At 37.5% G+C, this 20,056-nt stretch overlaps 2 protein-coding genes across 12 annotated transcripts in view; one reads left to right on the forward strand and one right to left on the reverse strand.

Moving 5' to 3' along the window:
• map2 (microtubule-associated protein 2) overlaps nt 1-20,056 on the reverse strand; it is a 103,919-nt gene that overhangs the window by 60,141 nt on the left and 23,722 nt on the right. For 10 of the 11 annotated variants that reach the window (XM_087852981.1, XM_087852973.1, XM_087852975.1 and 7 more), the window contains exons 2-3: nt 14,934-14,986; nt 854-993 (exon numbers count right to left, since the gene is read on the reverse strand). The gene's annotated coding sequence lies outside the window, so the exon portion shown is untranslated. The remainder of the gene's footprint in view (nt 1-853; nt 994-14,933; nt 14,987-20,056) is intronic. The other variant, XM_087852974.1, reaches the window with a different exon arrangement.
• LOC148098287 (uncharacterized) lies at nt 3,509-4,659 on the forward strand. The gene is made up of 2 exons (XM_087852929.1): nt 3,509-3,920; nt 4,012-4,659. The coding sequence occupies exons 1-2, from the start codon at nt 3,543-3,545 to the stop codon at nt 4,657-4,659; spliced, it is 1,026 nt and encodes a 341-aa protein (XP_087709055.1). The 5' UTR covers nt 3,509-3,542.

Genomic DNA, 20,056 nt, shown 5'->3' on the forward strand with positions numbered 1-20,056 from the left:
TACTCCAAAATAGTGCCTATCATACGTGCACATAAGCTTTTTGTTTTCGTTGTTTACACAATATATGTGAATCATATTGTGGCATAAACCAGCCGAAACCAAAATAAAGCAGCAGGTCCATTTACATGAGTTCTTGAGGCTTACTGTCACTTTTAAACAATATTTTTTTGTCCAGTGAGTCCATTTTATCCTGTTTCTATGGAGTCTTCTATAAAACTACATCATGATTATGTGAGAAATAATGGGACACACCATCAGCTGACCCCGATACATACACACATGCTCTATACAGACAGACACTTTTACCAATCATCCATAACCAACCTCACTACCTGGAACACAGAAAACAAAGAAAAGCCATGAAAGCGTGAGTGCTTTTCAGTGGGTCTTGGTGCTGATTGTCTCACTAAAGCAGCTCTTCTCTTCCCACTCAGTACCCACTTCCCACTCATAGCTCCTAGCAGCCTGCACTCACATGTACATCCACCCACACAGCCATTTCATCTGTGGAGGTAACAGGCATTCTTTCTCTCCAGCTCTCTCTTGTTGTAAATGTTTCTTTTTCCTCTTTTTGACAGTTATTCATCTTGTATGTTTGAATAGATGAATTTGATTCTGAACAGGCTTAGCACGATAGTAGATGAGGTTTGGCTGGTTTTGGCTTAATTCGTTTAGATTTGGTGAGTTGTTTCAAAGTAACAATCTACTTTTTAATCATTATCATACCGACAGCAATGATTTTGACAGTTCCAGAACAGAACCAGGAGCCCGGGCCTTACTGCACGCATATCTTTCTATGCATACTATTTTTTTCTGGCATTATGTTTGTTTACACATATGGCGGAGTCATTACCTGATTAGGTGGGATGGAACTTTGGAATAGGAGTCAGGCTGGATCCAGAGAAACTATCTTCTCTCCCACTATCAAAAGACTGACGTAGAGATTGTCAGAAGAATAGAGAAAGCCAAGTGCGACAGGCCCTTTTGTTGCACCTGTAAGTTAAGAAAAACAAGATCAGTACTTATTTGAATTACATAAGCCTCTATTTGTCTGCAGTTGTGAATGTTTTCTTTGTTCTTAGAATTATTTGACTGTCCCAAAAAATAAAAAATGTTTGTGTGTGACATGATATGACATGATGTATTGATATTAATCACCAAGTTGCCACAGTAATAGTCAAAACTAGGACAATACCACATCCAAGCATAGAAACACAGATATTTCTACTATTTTCCCACGCCATGGAATGTAACTGAGCAGTAACAGCAACTCCAGCTTCCAAAATGTCCACATAGTTCAAACGAGATCTTGCAAAAGCAGCTTACAGACAAACTTGACACAAAGGAGGTTTTTTTAATTTTAGAGCTGCTGCATTAGACACATTCTATTCATATAAACGATGCATAACAGAGTAAACGGCTTAATCACTGAACATTCATTGCAGAAATAATTTGCATATAAACTACTACAGTTTGTTTGTGTACTAAACCCAGATGGATACATAGTGATGTGGTGAAATTATTAATCATCACAGTGGGCAAGAACAAAAATGCTTCTAAAGTACATTCACTTTTTTTTAATACTTTTTCCATGTAATTATAAAATCAGTAAAATTACCCTTTTTAATCTACACTCAGCCCACAATCTCAAAGTGAGCTTTTTCTTTTTGAAAATTCCTTAAAAATGAAAAGCATATCTGGATGCAAACTTGTATGTTTATAGGATATTGCTCTGCAATGTACAGTAGGACAAAAAGTATTTAGTCAGCCACCAACTGTGCAAGCTCTCCCACTTAAAAAGATGAGAGAGGCCTGTAATTTTCATCATATGTATACCTCAACTGTGAGAGACAAAATTAGGGGGAAAAAATCCACAAATTCACATTCACTGATTTTTAAAGAACTTTGCAAAGTATTTGGTCACCTACAAACAAGCAAGATTTCTGGCTCTCACAGACCTGTAACTAGACCTGTAACTAACTTCTGTAAGAGGCTCCTCTCTCCTCCACTTGTTACCTGTATTAATGGCACCTGTTTGAACTTGTTATCAGTATAAAAGACACCTGTCCACAACCTCAAAAACAGTCACACTCCAAACTTTTAGCTATTAGCTATTACTTTATATTCTAGCTAAATATGTAGCTATATTTTACAGGGCATCTCTGGGCAAAGGCTAAATCATTCTGTTTGTGGAACTCCTGGATAAAAAGGAATAAGCTGGTCCTATTTTCGACAGCAGACACAGGGAGATTTGTCAGAAGAAAGGCAGATCATCAATGAAAACTGCAGACTGTACTCGCCTGGAGCTCAGTTGACTTTTCAGCTCTTAGCAATATGAGTTATATAGGCTGCATTTGTGAGAATGTTTTCAATTTCAAAATGAACTTCAGAATGCAATACTGTGTGTAAAATCTTAAAAGGTTTTTTTCAATTTCTTAAGGAAGCTACACAAATGTACAACACTTCTACCCACAGCTTTGCCTTAGGGATATATCTACAAATGGGCATAACTACAGCTCCCTGCAATTTCTTTTCCTTTTTATCACAACTATCACTAGTTCTGATTACAGCATTACTGCAAACAAAAAAGCAAATACAGCAAATCCAATGACTGTTATGTACAAAGCTATTCAGCATTTCTTTTTATTGTATATTACTATACTTTAAAGTACTGTATATTTCCTCTCAATGATTGGCAGATCACAAGAGTGCATCATTTGAATGCAAAACAGATGGAAACCTAAATCATAAGCATCATATATGACAATGATCAAGCAAGTGCTTTTAAGCAAATATAAATCAGTGATATTACAGTTTTTTCTGAATGCTTAAACCCTAACTGTGATTCTTATAGCACAATTCCTAAAACTATTAACACTTATAGCAAAACCACTCACTGAGTTTGCAAAACTAAAAGCACAAACACTGCTTTGCACTCAGTTTGCAATTTTGTAACACACACTTTGCAAAACTGTAGGCACAACTCACTGCTTACACTCAATTACCAAATTTCCAACACACTCCTAGCAAAATTATACACATGTATGGCTATCATTAACACTATTTTGCCAACTGTCTGGCACACTTTCACATGTGAAAACTGTTTTAGATAATTAGTCCACTTTGCAATCAGCCTAAGCACTATAAACAGGCCACAGGTAAGCTGTCTATGTGGAGTACAATGGAAGGAGCAGTAAGAGTGAGAAGAGTGAGAATCAGAGGAGGCCGAGGGAGAGGACGTGGAGGTGAAGAAGTTGGAGGAAGAGGACGTGGAGGTGAAGAAGTTGGAGGAAGAGGACGTGGAGGTGAAGAAGCAAGAGGGTTAGAGGAAGTTAGAGGAAGAGGACAAAGAGGAGCAAGAAGAGGACGAGGAGGGGAAAGAGGAAGGGTAAGAAGAGTAAGAAACAGAATAACTGATGACATCAGGGCTACAATAGTGGACCATGCCATCAACCATGGGATGACCCTGAGGGAAGCTGGCCAACGGGTTCAGCCTAAACTGAGCCGCTACACTGTGGCAAGCATCATTAGGACATTTCGAAATGAGAATCGGTAAGTACTTTGTAGCACTGCCATACTCTAATGAGAAACACAACAGTACCATACATGCAAAAATACTGAAATTGTTACTTTACAGAATTGCTAGACGTCCAGATGTTGGGGGCAGAGGCAGAATGTTCACTCCAGAGCAAGAGACCCATATAGTGAACATGGTGATTGCCAATAATGCAATAAGACTGCGCGAAATACAGCAGCGCATAATTGATAATGACACCATCTTTCAAAATATACACAGTGCAAGCATTTCTACACTAAGTCGTGTACTTGCGCGCCACAGAATAAGAATGAAGCAAATTTACAGAGTTCCTTTCGAGAGAAACACAGAACGTGTAAAGCAACTGCGATATGACTATGTGCAGGTAAGCTAGTGTCATTGGTTCTGAATTTGGAAGTGCATACTGTAATGCTGTGCATGGGCCTGATGTGTTGCATTTGTTTTGTCTTGTCCAGAGAGTGATGGAACTAGAAGCAGATGCAACGGGACATGAGCTACTTTTTGTAGATGAGGCCGGTTTTAACCTCAGTAAAACCAGGAGACGTGGCAGGAACATAATTGGACACCGTGCCATCATCAATGTCCCAGGACAACGTGGTGGTAACATAACCATGTGTGCAGCTATAAGCCAAAATGGTGTTGTTCACCATCATGCAACCATAGGCCCATACAACACTGCACACATTATTGCATTCCTGGACACCTTGCATGACATGCTCACTGTTCAGAGACCAGAGCAGACCCGATATGTCATCATATGGGACAATGTTAGTTTCCATAGGGCTGCTTTGGTCCGCAACTGGTTTACAGACCACCCATCCTTCATGGCACTCAACCTCCCTCCATACTCTCCATTCTTAAATCCCATCGAGGAGTTCTTCTCTGCCTGGCGCTGGAAAGTGTACGACCGTCATCCTCATCAACAGGTAGCCCTTTTACAGGCAATGGAGGAGGCATGTGGAGATATTGACCAGGCATCATGTCAGGCCTGGATACGGCATTCAAGGAGATATTTTCCCCGGTGCCTTGGACTGGAGGATATCGCATGCGATGTGGACAAAATTTTGTGGCCGGACCCAGAAAGACGACATGATGTAGGCTGATTGTCTTTTTTTTCCCTTTTTTTTGTGAAATTCCTATTTTGTGTTCTGACTTTGTCTTGGTTTTGATGAGTGTGAATAAACACCAATACTTGAAGTTTGGATCCTTGTATGTTTACATGACACTATGACAAAAGTGTGACCTCAAATGACCTTTCTCTGTACACAGAGAAAGCAAAAGCCAGATGTGTTTTTTATTCATACCATCAGTGTGCAGTTGGCGCATTGTGTGCTTAGTAGATGATGGCTTGTGTGTACTGTTTGATACGAAAACACCATTTTTACGAAGGTGTGAAGAGTTAATCTAGCTGTGTTCGCTTTTGCAAGAGAACTACAATGTTTTGATAATTGGGTGACAGGTTTTCTTATTTGTGTGTAGAGTTTTGCAAAAATAGCCAATAGTTACAAAAAATGTGCTTAAGCAATCAGAAAAAACTGTAACATCTTAATCTATTTATAGAACTGGTACAACTGTAGATACATCTCTATTGGTAGCCTGTTGTCCTTAATAGTGCTCCAAATTTTTTTACATCCTTTTTTCCCCCAGTATATAATTAAATTAACCCCCTGCAATTTAAATAGCACCATCAGCCATCAGCTTGCATGACTGTCTTAGCCTCTATGCACACTCAAACTGTGCTGATAATTACTTTGGTAAATAATGCAAAGCAATCAGCTAATGCATGAACATGTTGAGGGTAGAACCAATATTGCAATGGCAGAAAGACATCTCATCTGACAAAAACCCCCAAAACAAAACATTGCAGTGATCAGTGCTTTCATTAACTCCATTGTGACAAATAGGCTTTTTTTTTTTTCTAAACTGCAATTCAGTTTGGTTGTGACAATATAGCCACAAGGTGAAGGTGTTATTGATATTTGTGGCTTTTTAAAAATATTTGTTTACAATATGGAAAAAATATATATACAGCCTGGTACTGAAGCCAATATTAAATATATAGGCATAGTAAACAGTATGGTAGTATGTCTGTAACATGTAAAACATGAGGAATGGCAGGTAGTGTCACAATTTACTAAAAAGGCTTGGAAGTTGGTAAAATTACTAAACAAAACTTAGATTTGATTCAAAAGCCTACAAGCAGTGCAGCAGACCTCCTGCATTATTTTCATATTTCGCTATTTACTTTATTTTTTCAGTTTGACTGAATTTGCTGTAAAATTTTTCATATTCAGACACATTAAATTAATTCTGTAAATTTGCCGATTGCACTTATCAGAAACGTGATGACTAAAGATGGCACACAACATAGACACAAAAAAACCCACAAACGAATTAACTGTACAACAAAAGGATGGGATATACTGAAAAAGAGGGTCAAGTAAGGGTCTTCTATTGAATACCTGTTTCATGTACAGCAACACCCAGTAAAATCTCACAAAGTTAATGAAATAGTAATGTATTAGTGTATTTTTTAAATTTACTAGTTCATACATTTTCTACATAATGCATGTAGTATCTCTACTCTGCTTATTCAGTTGTTGTACATTGCGGACAATAGAAAAGACGAGTGACCGAACTGAAATCAGTGACGGCCTTCGGCTAAGAGAGTCAAAGCTTCAAAGATACGAAAACAACACTTACAAAAACCAGGAAACACATTTTTTTATTTGTGCCTCAGCTCAGCAGCTAAGGGTCACATGTGAGTCTCAAACAATCACCTTGGACAAGCCTTTGTGTTCTCTGTGCAAATATTCATTTACACAGTTAAAGATACAGGCAAAGTGCAGAAGCAAGATTCAACTGGGACACTCAGCTGATGGCATCTGCAGCCATGTGGTATGCACTCTTACCCCTCAGCTTACGTCTTTTTGTATAGTTTAAAAGTCTTTTCAATTGCTTAAAAAAAAAACAATACACCATTAGCAAATGTACATGACACAAGCAACTATTAAAAGTGAACTACTAAGTGTATAGCCTGTATAAACAGATTCTTATTGTAAGATGTACCCTGCTGCCCTACATGATCAACCCATCTAGCTTCAATTATGTATGGTCAAGAGTTTCTAATAAAAATGCAAATGAAATGCCTTGAAGTGAAATAACTCATTAACAGTGAGACAAAAAAATTAAAAAAATTAAAAAAAAATAAGACCATTGGTGTAAGACTGGGGTAGGTATGATTTTGAACTGTGGTGACACAGCTTCAGATAACAAAGAGAAGCCAGAACCAGGTCTGGTGAAGCTCTGGAGATACTGCCAGTCTCTGGCAGCCACACTCACCAATTAGTCCATTAGGTTGTTATAGTGTTTGCCAAGCATCAAAGGTCTAAATCACACCATGGTGTTTACTGCACTAGGGTTGTCCTTTTCCCCCTTTTGTACTGTACAGCAGATTTTTGAGTGCAAAGCACCAACTGACCAATGATTAGAATGAAAAAAGAGATCTTTTATTGTTGTTTTCAATTTTTTTGTAGTAGTCAGTGATTTTTTTCAAAGATCACTTTAAAAAAAAGCTGTAAAGGGATTTCCTCCTTTTACTAACAAAGGCACTTAAATCTGTGTTTCCAGTACACAAACTGGCTTTTCCATTCTCTATAATCGTATTTCACACATAAACATAACAGAATATGTGTTACATCACTCCACTTCATAACATGATAACAGTAAATTACATATGGTGTATGTTGTAGATGGAATACCATCACTGTAACCAGCATCACTGGATTTACTTTACAACGGATACAACAAAGAATTTCAAAATAAAAGATTTAAGAATAAAAGTGAGTCCCCATTACCACTCTTCAACTCTCTATCATTCTTTCTAAAGATAATAACATCTCTTGTGGTACTGTCACATACATTCCTTTGATAATAATCTTTAGCTTCTGGAAAATAGAGAATTAATTAATTTATTTATTTATTTATTGCCCTCTAAGAAAGGTCTGATTTCTAAACAGACCTGACTCTAATCCACAAATAAACCTTTTTACATATTGTCTCATTTGTTAGTGCTTTTTTGTTAAAGTTGGGTTAGAGATGGAAGAAAAGCCTTAACCCATTTCCATTAAATAAATGGTTGATAACAACAAGCTCATTGTCTGTCCTCTCTGAAATCAGTGTTCCAAGCCTCTATCTAAAAGTTCCAATTCATTTCTAACCCACTCATTCTTTACTCTAAGTTGAGGAAAATAGTTCTGGTACTTATGTGTGGTACTTATACAGCACTTTTCTATTCTAGCTGAGCACTCAAAGCTTTCTAGAATAAGTCTAATTCACCCATTCATTCAGCATTTTTATTTGAGTGTTTAGTCTAACCATTCATGCGTACGCTTCCATGGGGTTTAGCATCTTGCTTAAGGATACTTTGTGGACTTGGCAAGCCAGGCATCAAACCGCCAACTGTCATGATTAGTACCTCCTGAGTCACACTGGCCCCAAAACCTGCAATTGCACTACTTTCTATCACAAATAAATCCAGGCTTACTTTTAAATTCTTAAAAATGTGAGGCTCAATACTGGAATAATAAATAGTGGTAATGCAATTCTTCAGTTGTTCCACTTCTTCTTTCAGCTCGCTTTAGGCGTCGCCACTGTTGGAGTCAAATTGTTAAAGGTTGTCATTGTGTTACCAAAATTTGTAAGTCTTAGTTCAAACTGTAGGATCGGATCGGAGACATTCCTTTGTTTCTGACCAACTCTCATGCCAGTTTGTTGGTGGGGGAGGCTATAGTATTTTATAATAGGCAAATCTATGTGAGGGTTCTGTTTTCTTGTTTAATAAGCTTCCTGCTTTTATGATCCTTTTGGTAAGCAGGAGGTCACACAAACGCACCCCCAAACACAAACACACACACACATTTAAACACACACATACACACACATACACACACATGCTTACACGTGCACACACAGTACCTTATCTTTTGTGACCATAGGGGTTTTTTTACAATTGGTGGTGCTTGTGTGTACTGTAACTGTTTTCAATAAAAAGGCAGCAAGGAAGGCTGTTTATTTAGAGTTGGCTAGGAGACAGGTGAGGAGCGTTTAGCTCCAAGAGCCTGGTTCCGACCAGCCTCCCTTGCTAGCAAGTAAAATCGCTGTTCGTCTTACTTCCTTGCTGTCATTAACGGGAATAAGTCTCTAAACCAGCGGGGCCTGTGGAAGCGCAGCGCCAACAGCCACAGTGGATCATTGGCCTCCATCACACCTTATTGCCTATCTATCTATCGCCCTATCTGTTCTGTGTGTTGTTGATCGTAGCTGTGTTACTTTCTAATAGATGTTTCTCTCTGATCCACAAATGACAACTGCCTGTGACCAACCCATAACCTACTTGTGTACACCTCCAGCATACACAGTCTTCTACATACACACACAAATACGCACTCTATAGAGTGAGCCCATGAGAGTTTTGGACTCATCCCTTTAAGCTACTTTCTTTCCTCTCAGTGAAGGTCACTTTAGCTTCCTTCTTATGTAACCTTGTACCTATAACACACACACACACACACACACACACACACACACACACACACACAAAGAGAATGATCACACATTCTGATCCTGCAAATACACACATACTGATTAAGCATACACACACAAAATGAAAGTGCTTTGTTCTGTCTCCTGGGACTGCACATCCAGCAGCTACCTGTCAGCTCATATTTTGTGCAGTCTGTAGGGGTTATGTTTGTGCATATGCATGTGTGTGTTTCAACTGACCAAGCTTGCTGCTTCCTGCTTTGAAAATGCAAGAATCTCATTTATTGTGAATGGACTGGTGCGAGGAGTCAAAATGTATGTGCTGATGCTGCAAGGGCTTTCAGGAAAAAAAATCTTCTGAGTCTTGGATTATTCAGTAATACTGTAAAATTGGCTCCCAGTAGGTTCGATTGTGAATCGTATGGTTATGTAAAGCTTAAATATTTAATGACTGTATGCTCTGCAGGTTAAGGTCTTTACTCCTGCCTGTATGATTCTGCAGAACAACTCTTATAGAGTACAGTATCAAAGCAAACCTATGTGTATTGTGTAGGTATGGTGCAACCTGTGTATAATCTATGAAACCTCAAAAAACTCAAGAAGTGACAAAGTTAGTTGCTCCATCACCTCAATCTTGATTAAAGTTTCTTCACCTCTCTTGCAAAGATTGCTATCAAATCATTTTTATGATCCTGCAACATTTCCAGAGGAGGCTCACATTTTATTTTTGAGAAATAACCCTAAAGTTAATTCAGGTCAATGGAAATGATGCTCAGAAGGCCTCAAAATCTACTGAATATGAGCCATTTGAGGTGGTTCGTTTAAGACAGGACATCTAGAATTTGTGGTAAGTTGTATGAGATGAATGGATAGCTGGATGGATATGTCCAGCTACCTTACTGTGCTGGGATGGCAGCTTGAAAAAAGCAACATATGCATATATATGTAATTGATATCTAAAATGAAAAATCTGTGCTATTTAACAGAAATTTCCCAGAGCTTAAACTGAACATAGTGATTATTCTTCTACATTAGCCCCTCATTTATCATCTCTCTCCTCATTAACCTGCTCCCCCTCAGAAATAGCGGGTGCTGTGGCCTAATGGGAATGTATGAATTTCTCTGTTCATTTAAAGGTGTGTGTGTGTACATGCACATACCCTAACTACAGCATAACTGTTGTGTTTGTTGCCTTAAAATTAAGACAACAAACACAACGAACAACTGCCAGCACAGAAAAAGGTTTTATCTTCTTTGACACCAGCTGACATTATTGGCTACAATGACAGCACAACTTCAGTGTTATTAGAGTAAAAATGTGTAATTTTATGTAAATAAGTGAATGAGATGGTGTGACGTATAAGGTTTTTTCAATTATAAATTAATTTTTTTCCATTCATTTTCCATCAGACAATCCAGTTCAATGATAACTGTCATTCAATGCAAAGTGTACGACTTGATACATGAATTTTCTTTTTGTGATTTCAGCATCTATCCATAAAACAGTCTAAAAGAGCACACGTTAACTAAGGTGACTATAAAAGAAAAAAAGCTCTTTTAATTATTTCCCCCATGAAAAAAAAAATTGTATGTATTTCATTAAATGGAGAGCTCTTTAAGCCCATTCAATCTGTCTTAACTGTAATGCTGTCATATATATAAGATTACAAAACCATTCAAACCAAATATTTAGACAGCTAGATTTGAAGGATGGGTGTGATTTTTGATGCTGTGACTGATTGGAAGCAGATTCATTCATTTTCCTAATTTAACAAAAAAAAAATTACTTTAAATTGAATTGTACTCAGATTTGAGGTCAGTGACTCTGACTGAACAGATGTGTGAACAGTTTCAATTCCTCTTACGGGGACAGAGACCAAACATCTCAAGACTTTATCTGTGACCCATTAAACCACACATGGTTTATTATAACAGCATGTCATATGACTTATGTGACCATAAAACTGCACAGAGTAGTGCAGATAAATATGTCATTTGCTCCTAAAATAAAATGTTTAGAAATGTTCAGACAAGATCCTTTCAACGCCAGTCTTTCCATGTAGGAAGCAATTTTCTTTCGTGGCCAGACTGTTACCATAAAATAAAGCATAAAAACAACTATCTATCAAATATAAACTTTCTGGATTCTACAAACCACAACCAACACAGTTCTGGTAGTAATTTACAAAGGCACCACAAAGCGCACAAAAACAAAGAAAACACAAATTTTTTTCGTGCATAATATCTCATCCTTTCATTTATGTGCATTTCATAACAATTCTTGTTAATATGGATGAGCACCATGACAACAAAAGAAAGAAATGAAGATAAAGAGAGCTGAGAACACGAAAATGGAAATCCAGAATGAGTAAATTAGATATGAAGAGAAGAAAAGATGAAAAGATGCAGGGGAGAGGTAGACAAGGAAAGAAAGAAAATAAAAGAGTCTAGCCTTAGGAATGGAGGGAGTCTGGGCCATTACGTCACTGCTGCAGTGGCTGACAATACCAACATTACATTCTCTCTCTGTCTACAGTAACCTCCACTCACAACATATTGCTACACACTTCATCAATTCTTTATCATAATAAGGTTGTTGATTCTAAGTGACTAATTACAAGCAATTTAACATTAAAATCAAATGAAAGGCCATTATTACTTTTTCAAATGTTATGTTATGTAGCTTTACATTATTACATATGTGGCCTTTGTTAAGTGAGTTCACTGCTGGTTGTTCCTTAGACTTTAGTGAGCCAAATCCTGGACTTTATAAAGGTTCCAGCACTTCTTGTGCTCTGTATCGATCAAATGCTGATCCATATCTCTGCAGTTGTTGTGGTAATCCTGATGCGGGCGAGTTTTTAATATTTTTGTTCAACTTTGTGACACACAACTGAGAATGTTTCCCTTATAAAACATAATATGTAAGTGAAACATTCTCTGGTAAGGATCGCCTGACTTTCTGGTTTAGCCACCAAATTGTGATGGAGCAAAGGAGAAAGTAGAGGCTAAACAAACGCGAGAAGGTCAAACAGACCTGCTGGGAAATGCCACTAACGTTTTCCCTCATGGTGACGGCAGGGAAAGCGAGACGTGCAGAAGGGTTGCATGTTTTCACATCAGGTGTTCTCATTGTGTTTGAACATACACGGAAACTGACAAACATTATCCTGCTCAGCCATACTGATTGTTGTCTCTGTGTGTGTGTGTGTGTGTGTGTGTGTGTGTGTGTGTGTGTGTGTGTGTGTGTGTGTGTGTGTTTCTAGAAGAGAGTGCAAGAGGAAGTGAGAAACACTAACGTAGACCCTGGAGCTGAATGATTATTATTGATTGAACGGCTATGAATATTGTAGAAACAGCAGCATTAAAGGCGCCAGTGAAAATTGTCACCTGTAGCCAGTTAGAGTGAATAAATAATTAAACATGAGTCTCACTGGTGTGTTGTCAGTAAGGAGAAAACTGCTTAGAGCAAAGGTTCACAAGTTTGTTACATACAGTGGTTTTATGCTTTAAATGTCCCTGTTTTTACAAATGTGACTGCATTGTAGGTTCAATTTTACACAGACAAAAAAAAAGCAATTTCCCACTAATGTATATTCAATAGCCCACAATAACAAGGTGCATGGTACAAAGTAGAATAACAACTTTTAAAAATCCGGGATGAGGATTATGTTTATTATGTGGCATCATTTATCCTTCTCTTAATATCCAAGGGTTTCTTTGGTCAGTGGGCAGCAGTCCTACCAATGTGGTTCACTTAATGCCGGTTTTGTTGGATAGCAAATGTAAAACATATTTTCACTCTGGCATCATGGGTTATGGATGGGAAAGTTAATCTTTTTAAAAAAATGAAATAAACTGTGTTCAAAAACAGAAGATGCCTGAATGCTGTAATTTCACTATATTTGACAGGGTGGCAGTAACGATTGATGACCAGTGACAACAAAGACTCTGTTTGTGTACCATTTAAAAAAAACAACTATGTCATCTTTTTCAGTTGTATTTTTTCCTAATATCTTTGAAACTGATTCAAAATACATCAATTTAACTTCAAGACACACTGCATAAGAACACTTTGATGTTTGATCATTTGATAACATAGCATTTTTTTATTTTTTTTTTTAAAAACCTTTATTTGCTGGTTGTCTTGAACAGTAACTGACAGTGATGATAAGCCTTGAGCAAAGAGAGTTATTGCTCTTAGAATCTGGCATGACAGTGTCTTGTTGGTGTGCTGGTAGTCTTTAGCTGCCAAACATAGGGCAGTGTAAAAAAAAATACATGTTAGTACATCCAGTAATGTGGGCTACACTTGTTTGTGCTTGTCATGTTCTTGGTCTTAGAGCATAGCCTCTAAGATGAAGAAAACAGAAGTAATCATAGACAAAGAACTGCAGTGAACTGAAAGAGCATTAAAAACATGTTTAAAATTATAAAAATCACTGCGCACTGTTCAGTACAGCCAATGTTTTCTGGGATTTGGACTCCACTATAGTCTCTATGTTTTTCATGCTAACTGTTTAACCAATTAGCAAACTATGAATTAGTGAATTTTAATGCATATTTTAAGTTTACAATTTTGAAAGAAATAATGTAAATAATTTTTAAAACTAATAAAACCCCTAAACATTTATTTTGAATACCTATTTAGCCAAAATACTTATAATTACAAAAATTTGGATTAAGAATTTTACAGTTTCTTTAAGAAATTACTTCTTTGCCATTGTTGCTATTGTTGTGTGATAGGGTCAAATTGTAGTATTGTATTGTAGTGTTAAATCATTAATCTCTGATATTGATGTGTTGCTTCTGAAATGTTATTACTCAAGTATAAAGTTAAATAGTCAAGTTAAAGCTAGTGAACTTAAACAAGCTGGGATATACTGTATGGAAGCTTCATTACACCACTGAAATAATTACTACATCAAAATGTTGACTTCAATTTCTACTAATATATTATATATATATATATATATATATATATACACACACACACATTCATTGTTTTTAATATAAGACTGTTAGCTTGTGATGTTTGCAGCTGTTTCATCACATTATTATCTCCCCAAAAACACTTCCATTTTCTTTCATAATTTTTGTCTTTTGCAGCATTTTTCTATTTACTTATTTTTTCCTAAGTAGTCCATTTGACCTCTCAGGGCCACCGTAGCTATACTGCTTCATCCAAAACTGGATAAAAAAGATAAAAGAGCTGAGGTTGGTGAATTTCATCATTTATTTTTCTTCCAACTTCTCAATTAGTGGCATCCAATTGGATAACAGTTGACAACACTTGAAAGCAGAAGTAATTTTTGACAATCAGAGTGAATCTGCAATGTCTTCATTAGTTGGGATAATGCACGTTCCAATCTGCACATTAACCATGTGAAAGTCATACTGCCTGTCGGGGACCGTCTAGACATGTCTACACACACTCACACACACACACAAAGCACTAATCACACAGTTTTTTCAGGCACATGCTCTCAGACATACTGAACAAATGACAGATACACAATGCATGTTGTTATACTTTCACAGACTGCTGGATTCATCATAAAAACAATACCTTCACAAATTCAGGTACACATACACAAACAATTCCTCAGCATGACAAGGTGGCTCAAAAGGAGAAACAAGTGGAACAAAAGAGAAAAACATTTGTTTTTTTCTGTTACTGGTCTGAAACAGCAATTGTGTCCATATGAAACAGGCACAGTGACGCAGCATCTTTGCAGCAGCACCCAAAAGCATATGCGGTGGAGACAGAGAGGAAGAGACAGAGGCTGAGATGACAACACAAAGAGAAAGGGGGAGAGATTGAGAAGCTCACCTGGCTAGATGAAATGTTGTTCGAGGCTCACAAGAAAGGATAACATCCGAGACCTGAAAGGATGAGGGAGGATAAGGGGAAAGAACAGTAGTGGGGGGAGAAAAAGAGGGAGGAAGGGAGAGAGGGAGGAGGGAGATTAGATTAGGCTGCCAGTACTTTGGGTGTGCAGTGGCAGGTGGCACCTCCGTTAACACAAATACACACACACACACACACACACACACACACACACACACACACACACACACACACACTACATCTTAGGGACAGATGGAAAGGAAAGGGTAGAAGTATAGGTGAGAAAATTGCGAGCAGTGGCTGAGCCTGCACAGGAGTGAAAGAGATGAAGACACAGTAAAAAAAAACCAAAAAAAACCGAAGGCCTCATCAGGGTGTGTGTGCCTGTTGATGCCACATCTGCAGCCACAAAGACTAGCAGCTATGTCTGCCTCCCTGTTTTCTACTTCTTAAAGATACACACAACCTGCAGTTTCATTTGCAGAAACACAAAAATTAGCTTTAGTCTGAGATGCACAGTCCAAACGTACCAGAACATCTGGACATTACAGGCTACTGTGAGTATCTTCGGAAGAGGGTAATGAGTTAATAGCAATGACTAGCACTACGCTAGCAACAGACTGCATAAACCATCAGTATCAAAATACTTCCTACTAGTAGACAAAGATTGGCAGAAACGTGTTAAAAGTAACGCGTTACTGTAATCCGATTACTATTGCAAAAAAAAAAAAAAAAGGTGATTAGATTACTGTTACTTACCTGTAAAAATAATAAAACAAGATTTAAAAAGAGATTTTTTCATTTGATTCAATTTTATATGATGGATTTTGCAGAAAAAATAGAATTGGGCTGAAAGGTCTGTTGTTTTATAACAAATATAGGTTCATGTTTTTAAAAAGTAACTAAGTAATAAAGTAATGAATTACTTTTGAAAATAAGAAATCAGTAAAGTAACTGGATTACTTTCTTGGAGAAGTAATCAGTAATTAGTAACTAATTACTATTTTCAAGTAACTTGACCAAAACTTCTTGTAGAAAGACACTATGTTGTCAGAAATATGAAGAATGGGTCGCTCTCAGGAGCTCAGTGAATTTCAACATCGAAACGTGATAGCGAGCCACCTGTGCAACAAGTGCAGTTGTGAAATTTCCTTGGTACTAAATATTCCACAGTCAATTGTTAGTGGTATTATAATAAACTGGAAGCAATCGGGAACAAAACCTCAGTCACAAAGTGGTAGGCCATGTAAGAGATCGACAACTTTCTACATCGAGTCCATCGCTAAAGACCTCCAAACTTCTTGAGATAATCTGAAGACTATATGAACAATGTGTAGAGAGCCATGGAATGAGTTTCCATGGCTGAGCAGCTACATTCAAGCCTTACATCGCCAAGTGCAATGCAAAGCGTTGGATGCAGTGGCGTGAAGCACCCCACCACTGGCCTCTAGAGCAGTGCAGATGGAGATCACACTTCCCATCTGGCAATCTGATAGACAAGTCTGTGTTTGGCAGTGCCAAGACAATCATATGTGTCTGACTCCATTGTTTATGTGTAAAGTTTGGTGGTGGGGGATTATGGTGTGGGGTTGTTCTTCAGGATTTAGGCTCGGCCCCTTAGTTCCAGTGAATGTAACTCTTAATATTTCAGCATACCACGATATTTTCGACAATTTCATGCCTCCAACTTTGTGAGAAGAGTTTGGGGATGGGCTCTTCTCGTTCCAATATGACTGCACACCAGAGCACAAAGCAAGGACAATAAAGACATCGATGAGCAAGTTTGGTGTGGAAGAAATTGACTGGCCTGCACAGAGTACTGACCTCAACCCCACAAAACACCAAACCATAAATGTGTTTCAGGAAGAATGGGCAAAAATTCCCATAAACAAAATCCTACACCTTGTGGAAAACCTCCCCAGAAGAGTTGAAGCCGTTATAGCTGCAAAGGGTGGGTCATCATCATATTAAACCCTGTAGATTAAGAACGGGATGTCATTTAAATTCCTATGTGTGTGAAGGCAGACAAGTGAATACTTTTTGAAATATAGTGTTTCAAATATTCTATCCCTTCTGATGAATTTTCTTTACAAATTGTTTCATTCTCATTAGTGATCTGGAAATAAGGTGTCTGAAGTCATTTATTTTATTTATTTTATAAAGTACTCATGCAAACCATTTCCTTTCCTTGTCTTATCTTATCTTATTGCTGGAGCCCTACACTCTTAAATGATCATCAGCTACGATGCAGCTAAGTGAAATCTATTTTTAAGGTCAAATCATCACAGTTTCTGTGGTAAAAAGCATGTAAAAGTATCGAAGAACATACATTTTTACAAACCCAGTCTCAAAATCACCTGACACCTAACTACCTGATATAATGAAGGCAGTGGTGACAAGCTGTTGAGCAAAGACACTAAAAATCTGATCTTCTTGTGACCAAAATAAAGAATATGTATGGTAGAAGTATAATACTGCTGTACATTTGGAAAAACCATCAAACAGCTTTTTCCTTTCCACTTTAAACCCGCTGTGCCATCCCTTAAAAGATGAGAATTTGGCTTTAAGCGCTGACTAAGAGTCTAATTGAAAAATAATGACTCAGCAACAGCCCTACCAAAGTCCCTTCATTGAATTCATCATGCTCCTATTAACAGTCAGGGCAGCGAGCTGTAGAGAAGAAACTCATCTTAAAAACTTGCATTCTCATTCATCAAGTCATTACATTAATTTCAGCCATTATATAATACTGCAAAGAAGCATCTCCAGAAACTCTATAATGTAAAGAAATGCTGTTTATGAATTCACTGCCGCAGACTGTTCACAGGTTATCACGAATAACTTTGTACTGTCAGACATAGATCACACATCACTCATTCATTCACTTCTGGAGTATTAAATCCATGTCCAGAAAAATAAAAAAGGGATCTTACTACCCACCCCCATACCTGAACTGGACCATCTCCAGACATCTGCTGTGCCATGATATTCTGCCCATGAATGGAACACAACTGGAAAAGGTTCAAAAGCTCCTGATTAACGCACGACAGTAAAAAGACGGCAGTGTTTATACTCTTGCCGCTGAATGGGCCGAAAGGGAGAATAGCTTTCAGGAGAAAGACCTTCATCAGAAGGGTTCAGATATTTCTTAGAAAATTCCTTAGAAAATGCAGCTTTTGCACAAAACATATCCAGGAGTATTCCTGAATGAATTTCCAAACATGGCTGAGAGAGGGAAAAAACTATTCTACTCCCACATTTGGAGAATTCATATCCTTACTCCTAAAGTTTCAATCTAGTGTAGTCTTCCTTTCAACACCTTTTGGCATAAGCTCCCCTAAACAAGCTAAAGGTGCGATTCTATAACCATCTGCTTTGGCTCATGAGTCACTTGATACCTCAAACGTAGAGGTGATGTTCAATGTAATATCCAAAAAAAATGTGACTATGTTATTCATATCACAACAAAAAACAACCAGACAGCAAAATATAAACAATACATGAAAATCAGCATTGCAGCAGATTTCAGTCACAAATTTAATCTACTGATTCATTTCCTTTTAGCTAATAGATTTTTTTCATTCTGAAAAACAAAATGTTTATATTTATCACCCCCTAAACATCAAGATTGCAGTGGTCTAAATTTTATGGAGATTATTTAATTACACCAATTTCAAACTGCAGTTCCAAAATTTACACCAATGACCCCCCCCCCCCCCCCTTTTTGTTTGTTTACTGTGCCCTAAAATACAGTTAAGTTCCTCTCTCTCACTCTCAGACTCAGAGACACAGATACACACACATACATATGGTACATCAGTCCCTTAACTAATTAAAAGAGAATTCTCTGATGTTGTGCTGTTGCAGTTGCAAATGATTCTTACCCCAGTGGCTGTAGAGCAACCATAAAGCTGCACCCACAGCAACAACTACGTGCTCTGGTATGTCCACTGAGGATCACTCAACTTTTGCAAAAACAAAGCTCCAATGTTATTTGAATTTTATAATGTGTAGGTCAGTGTAATATTAGCAATTATGGAAGAAAATATGTGACTTTGCTATACTTCAAAAGTTTAAAAAAAATCTTTTCAGCATTAAAGATGAGTCTGGTAGCTGTAGTTGCATTTGTATATATATATATGTGTGTGTGTGTGTGTGTGTGAGTATATTTCTGTGTTTACACAATGTTATTTTGTTACAATATACCATCTACTTGCCCACTTGGCTGAAGTGGCTACGACATTTTTCGACATTAAGAGGCTGAGAAGAAATGTCACAATTGTGTGCATTAAATATAAGGCATTTTAATAGTTAGTGTAAATATCTGTGACCATTAAAATTTATTATTTACTGATTAGCCAAATCTGAAAGATGACTTTCAGACTGAAAGATGTGCCCAAGGACAACAAGTCAACATAAAGAGGAAGCTGGAGGTTTGAGAGACAACAAAAAGATTGAGGTAGGCAGGGTTTTTTTTTTTTTATCTAATCTCCCTTTTTTAATCAAAATTATGAATGTGTTAAAGCTGTCACGAAAACAGCTATGGCATGCCATTCTTAGTTATTCACTTGTACTTATAATGCTAACTTCTCAAATCCCTGTCATGCAGTAGGCGTGTCAGTCAAAACCCGTCAGCCAGCATTTATTCAGTGTCTGCGCTTGTTTCACAGCTTAATCCAACTAATGCCAGTCTGCATCTGGTCACAAATGAAAGCTTAACAGACAACTTCTCATGAACACAACAGTCCCTTCCATTATCACAGTCTCTGACTGAATTTCCATCATCATTTAAAACGCCCTGTAATCAGTCACAAGCAATAAGACTTAAATCGCTTCACTTTTTACCTTCAGTAGGAAATGGCTCCAACAAGCGTTCAAATTGTATTATTTCCCAAAGCAACACTGACAAATAAACCATATGTAAAAGTGTCATTATAACTGAATGTTGTGCAGCTGTATAACCTGCAAGACATCCAACTTCAGCATTTATTGGTGCCTTTTCTCTGTACCTTGGTTCAAGTTCCAGGTCAAAACCACACTTTTATCAATTAAAAAACAAAGAAATGCGCTGCAGGCTTCACCTGTAAGCTTCCTTTAAATGCTCC

This window comes from Neolamprologus brichardi, chromosome 16, assembly GCF_056152115.1.
Source record: "Neolamprologus brichardi isolate AB-2024 chromosome 16, ASM5615211v1, whole genome shotgun sequence".
NCBI classification, from domain to species: domain Eukaryota; kingdom Metazoa; phylum Chordata; class Actinopteri; order Cichliformes; family Cichlidae; genus Neolamprologus; species Neolamprologus brichardi.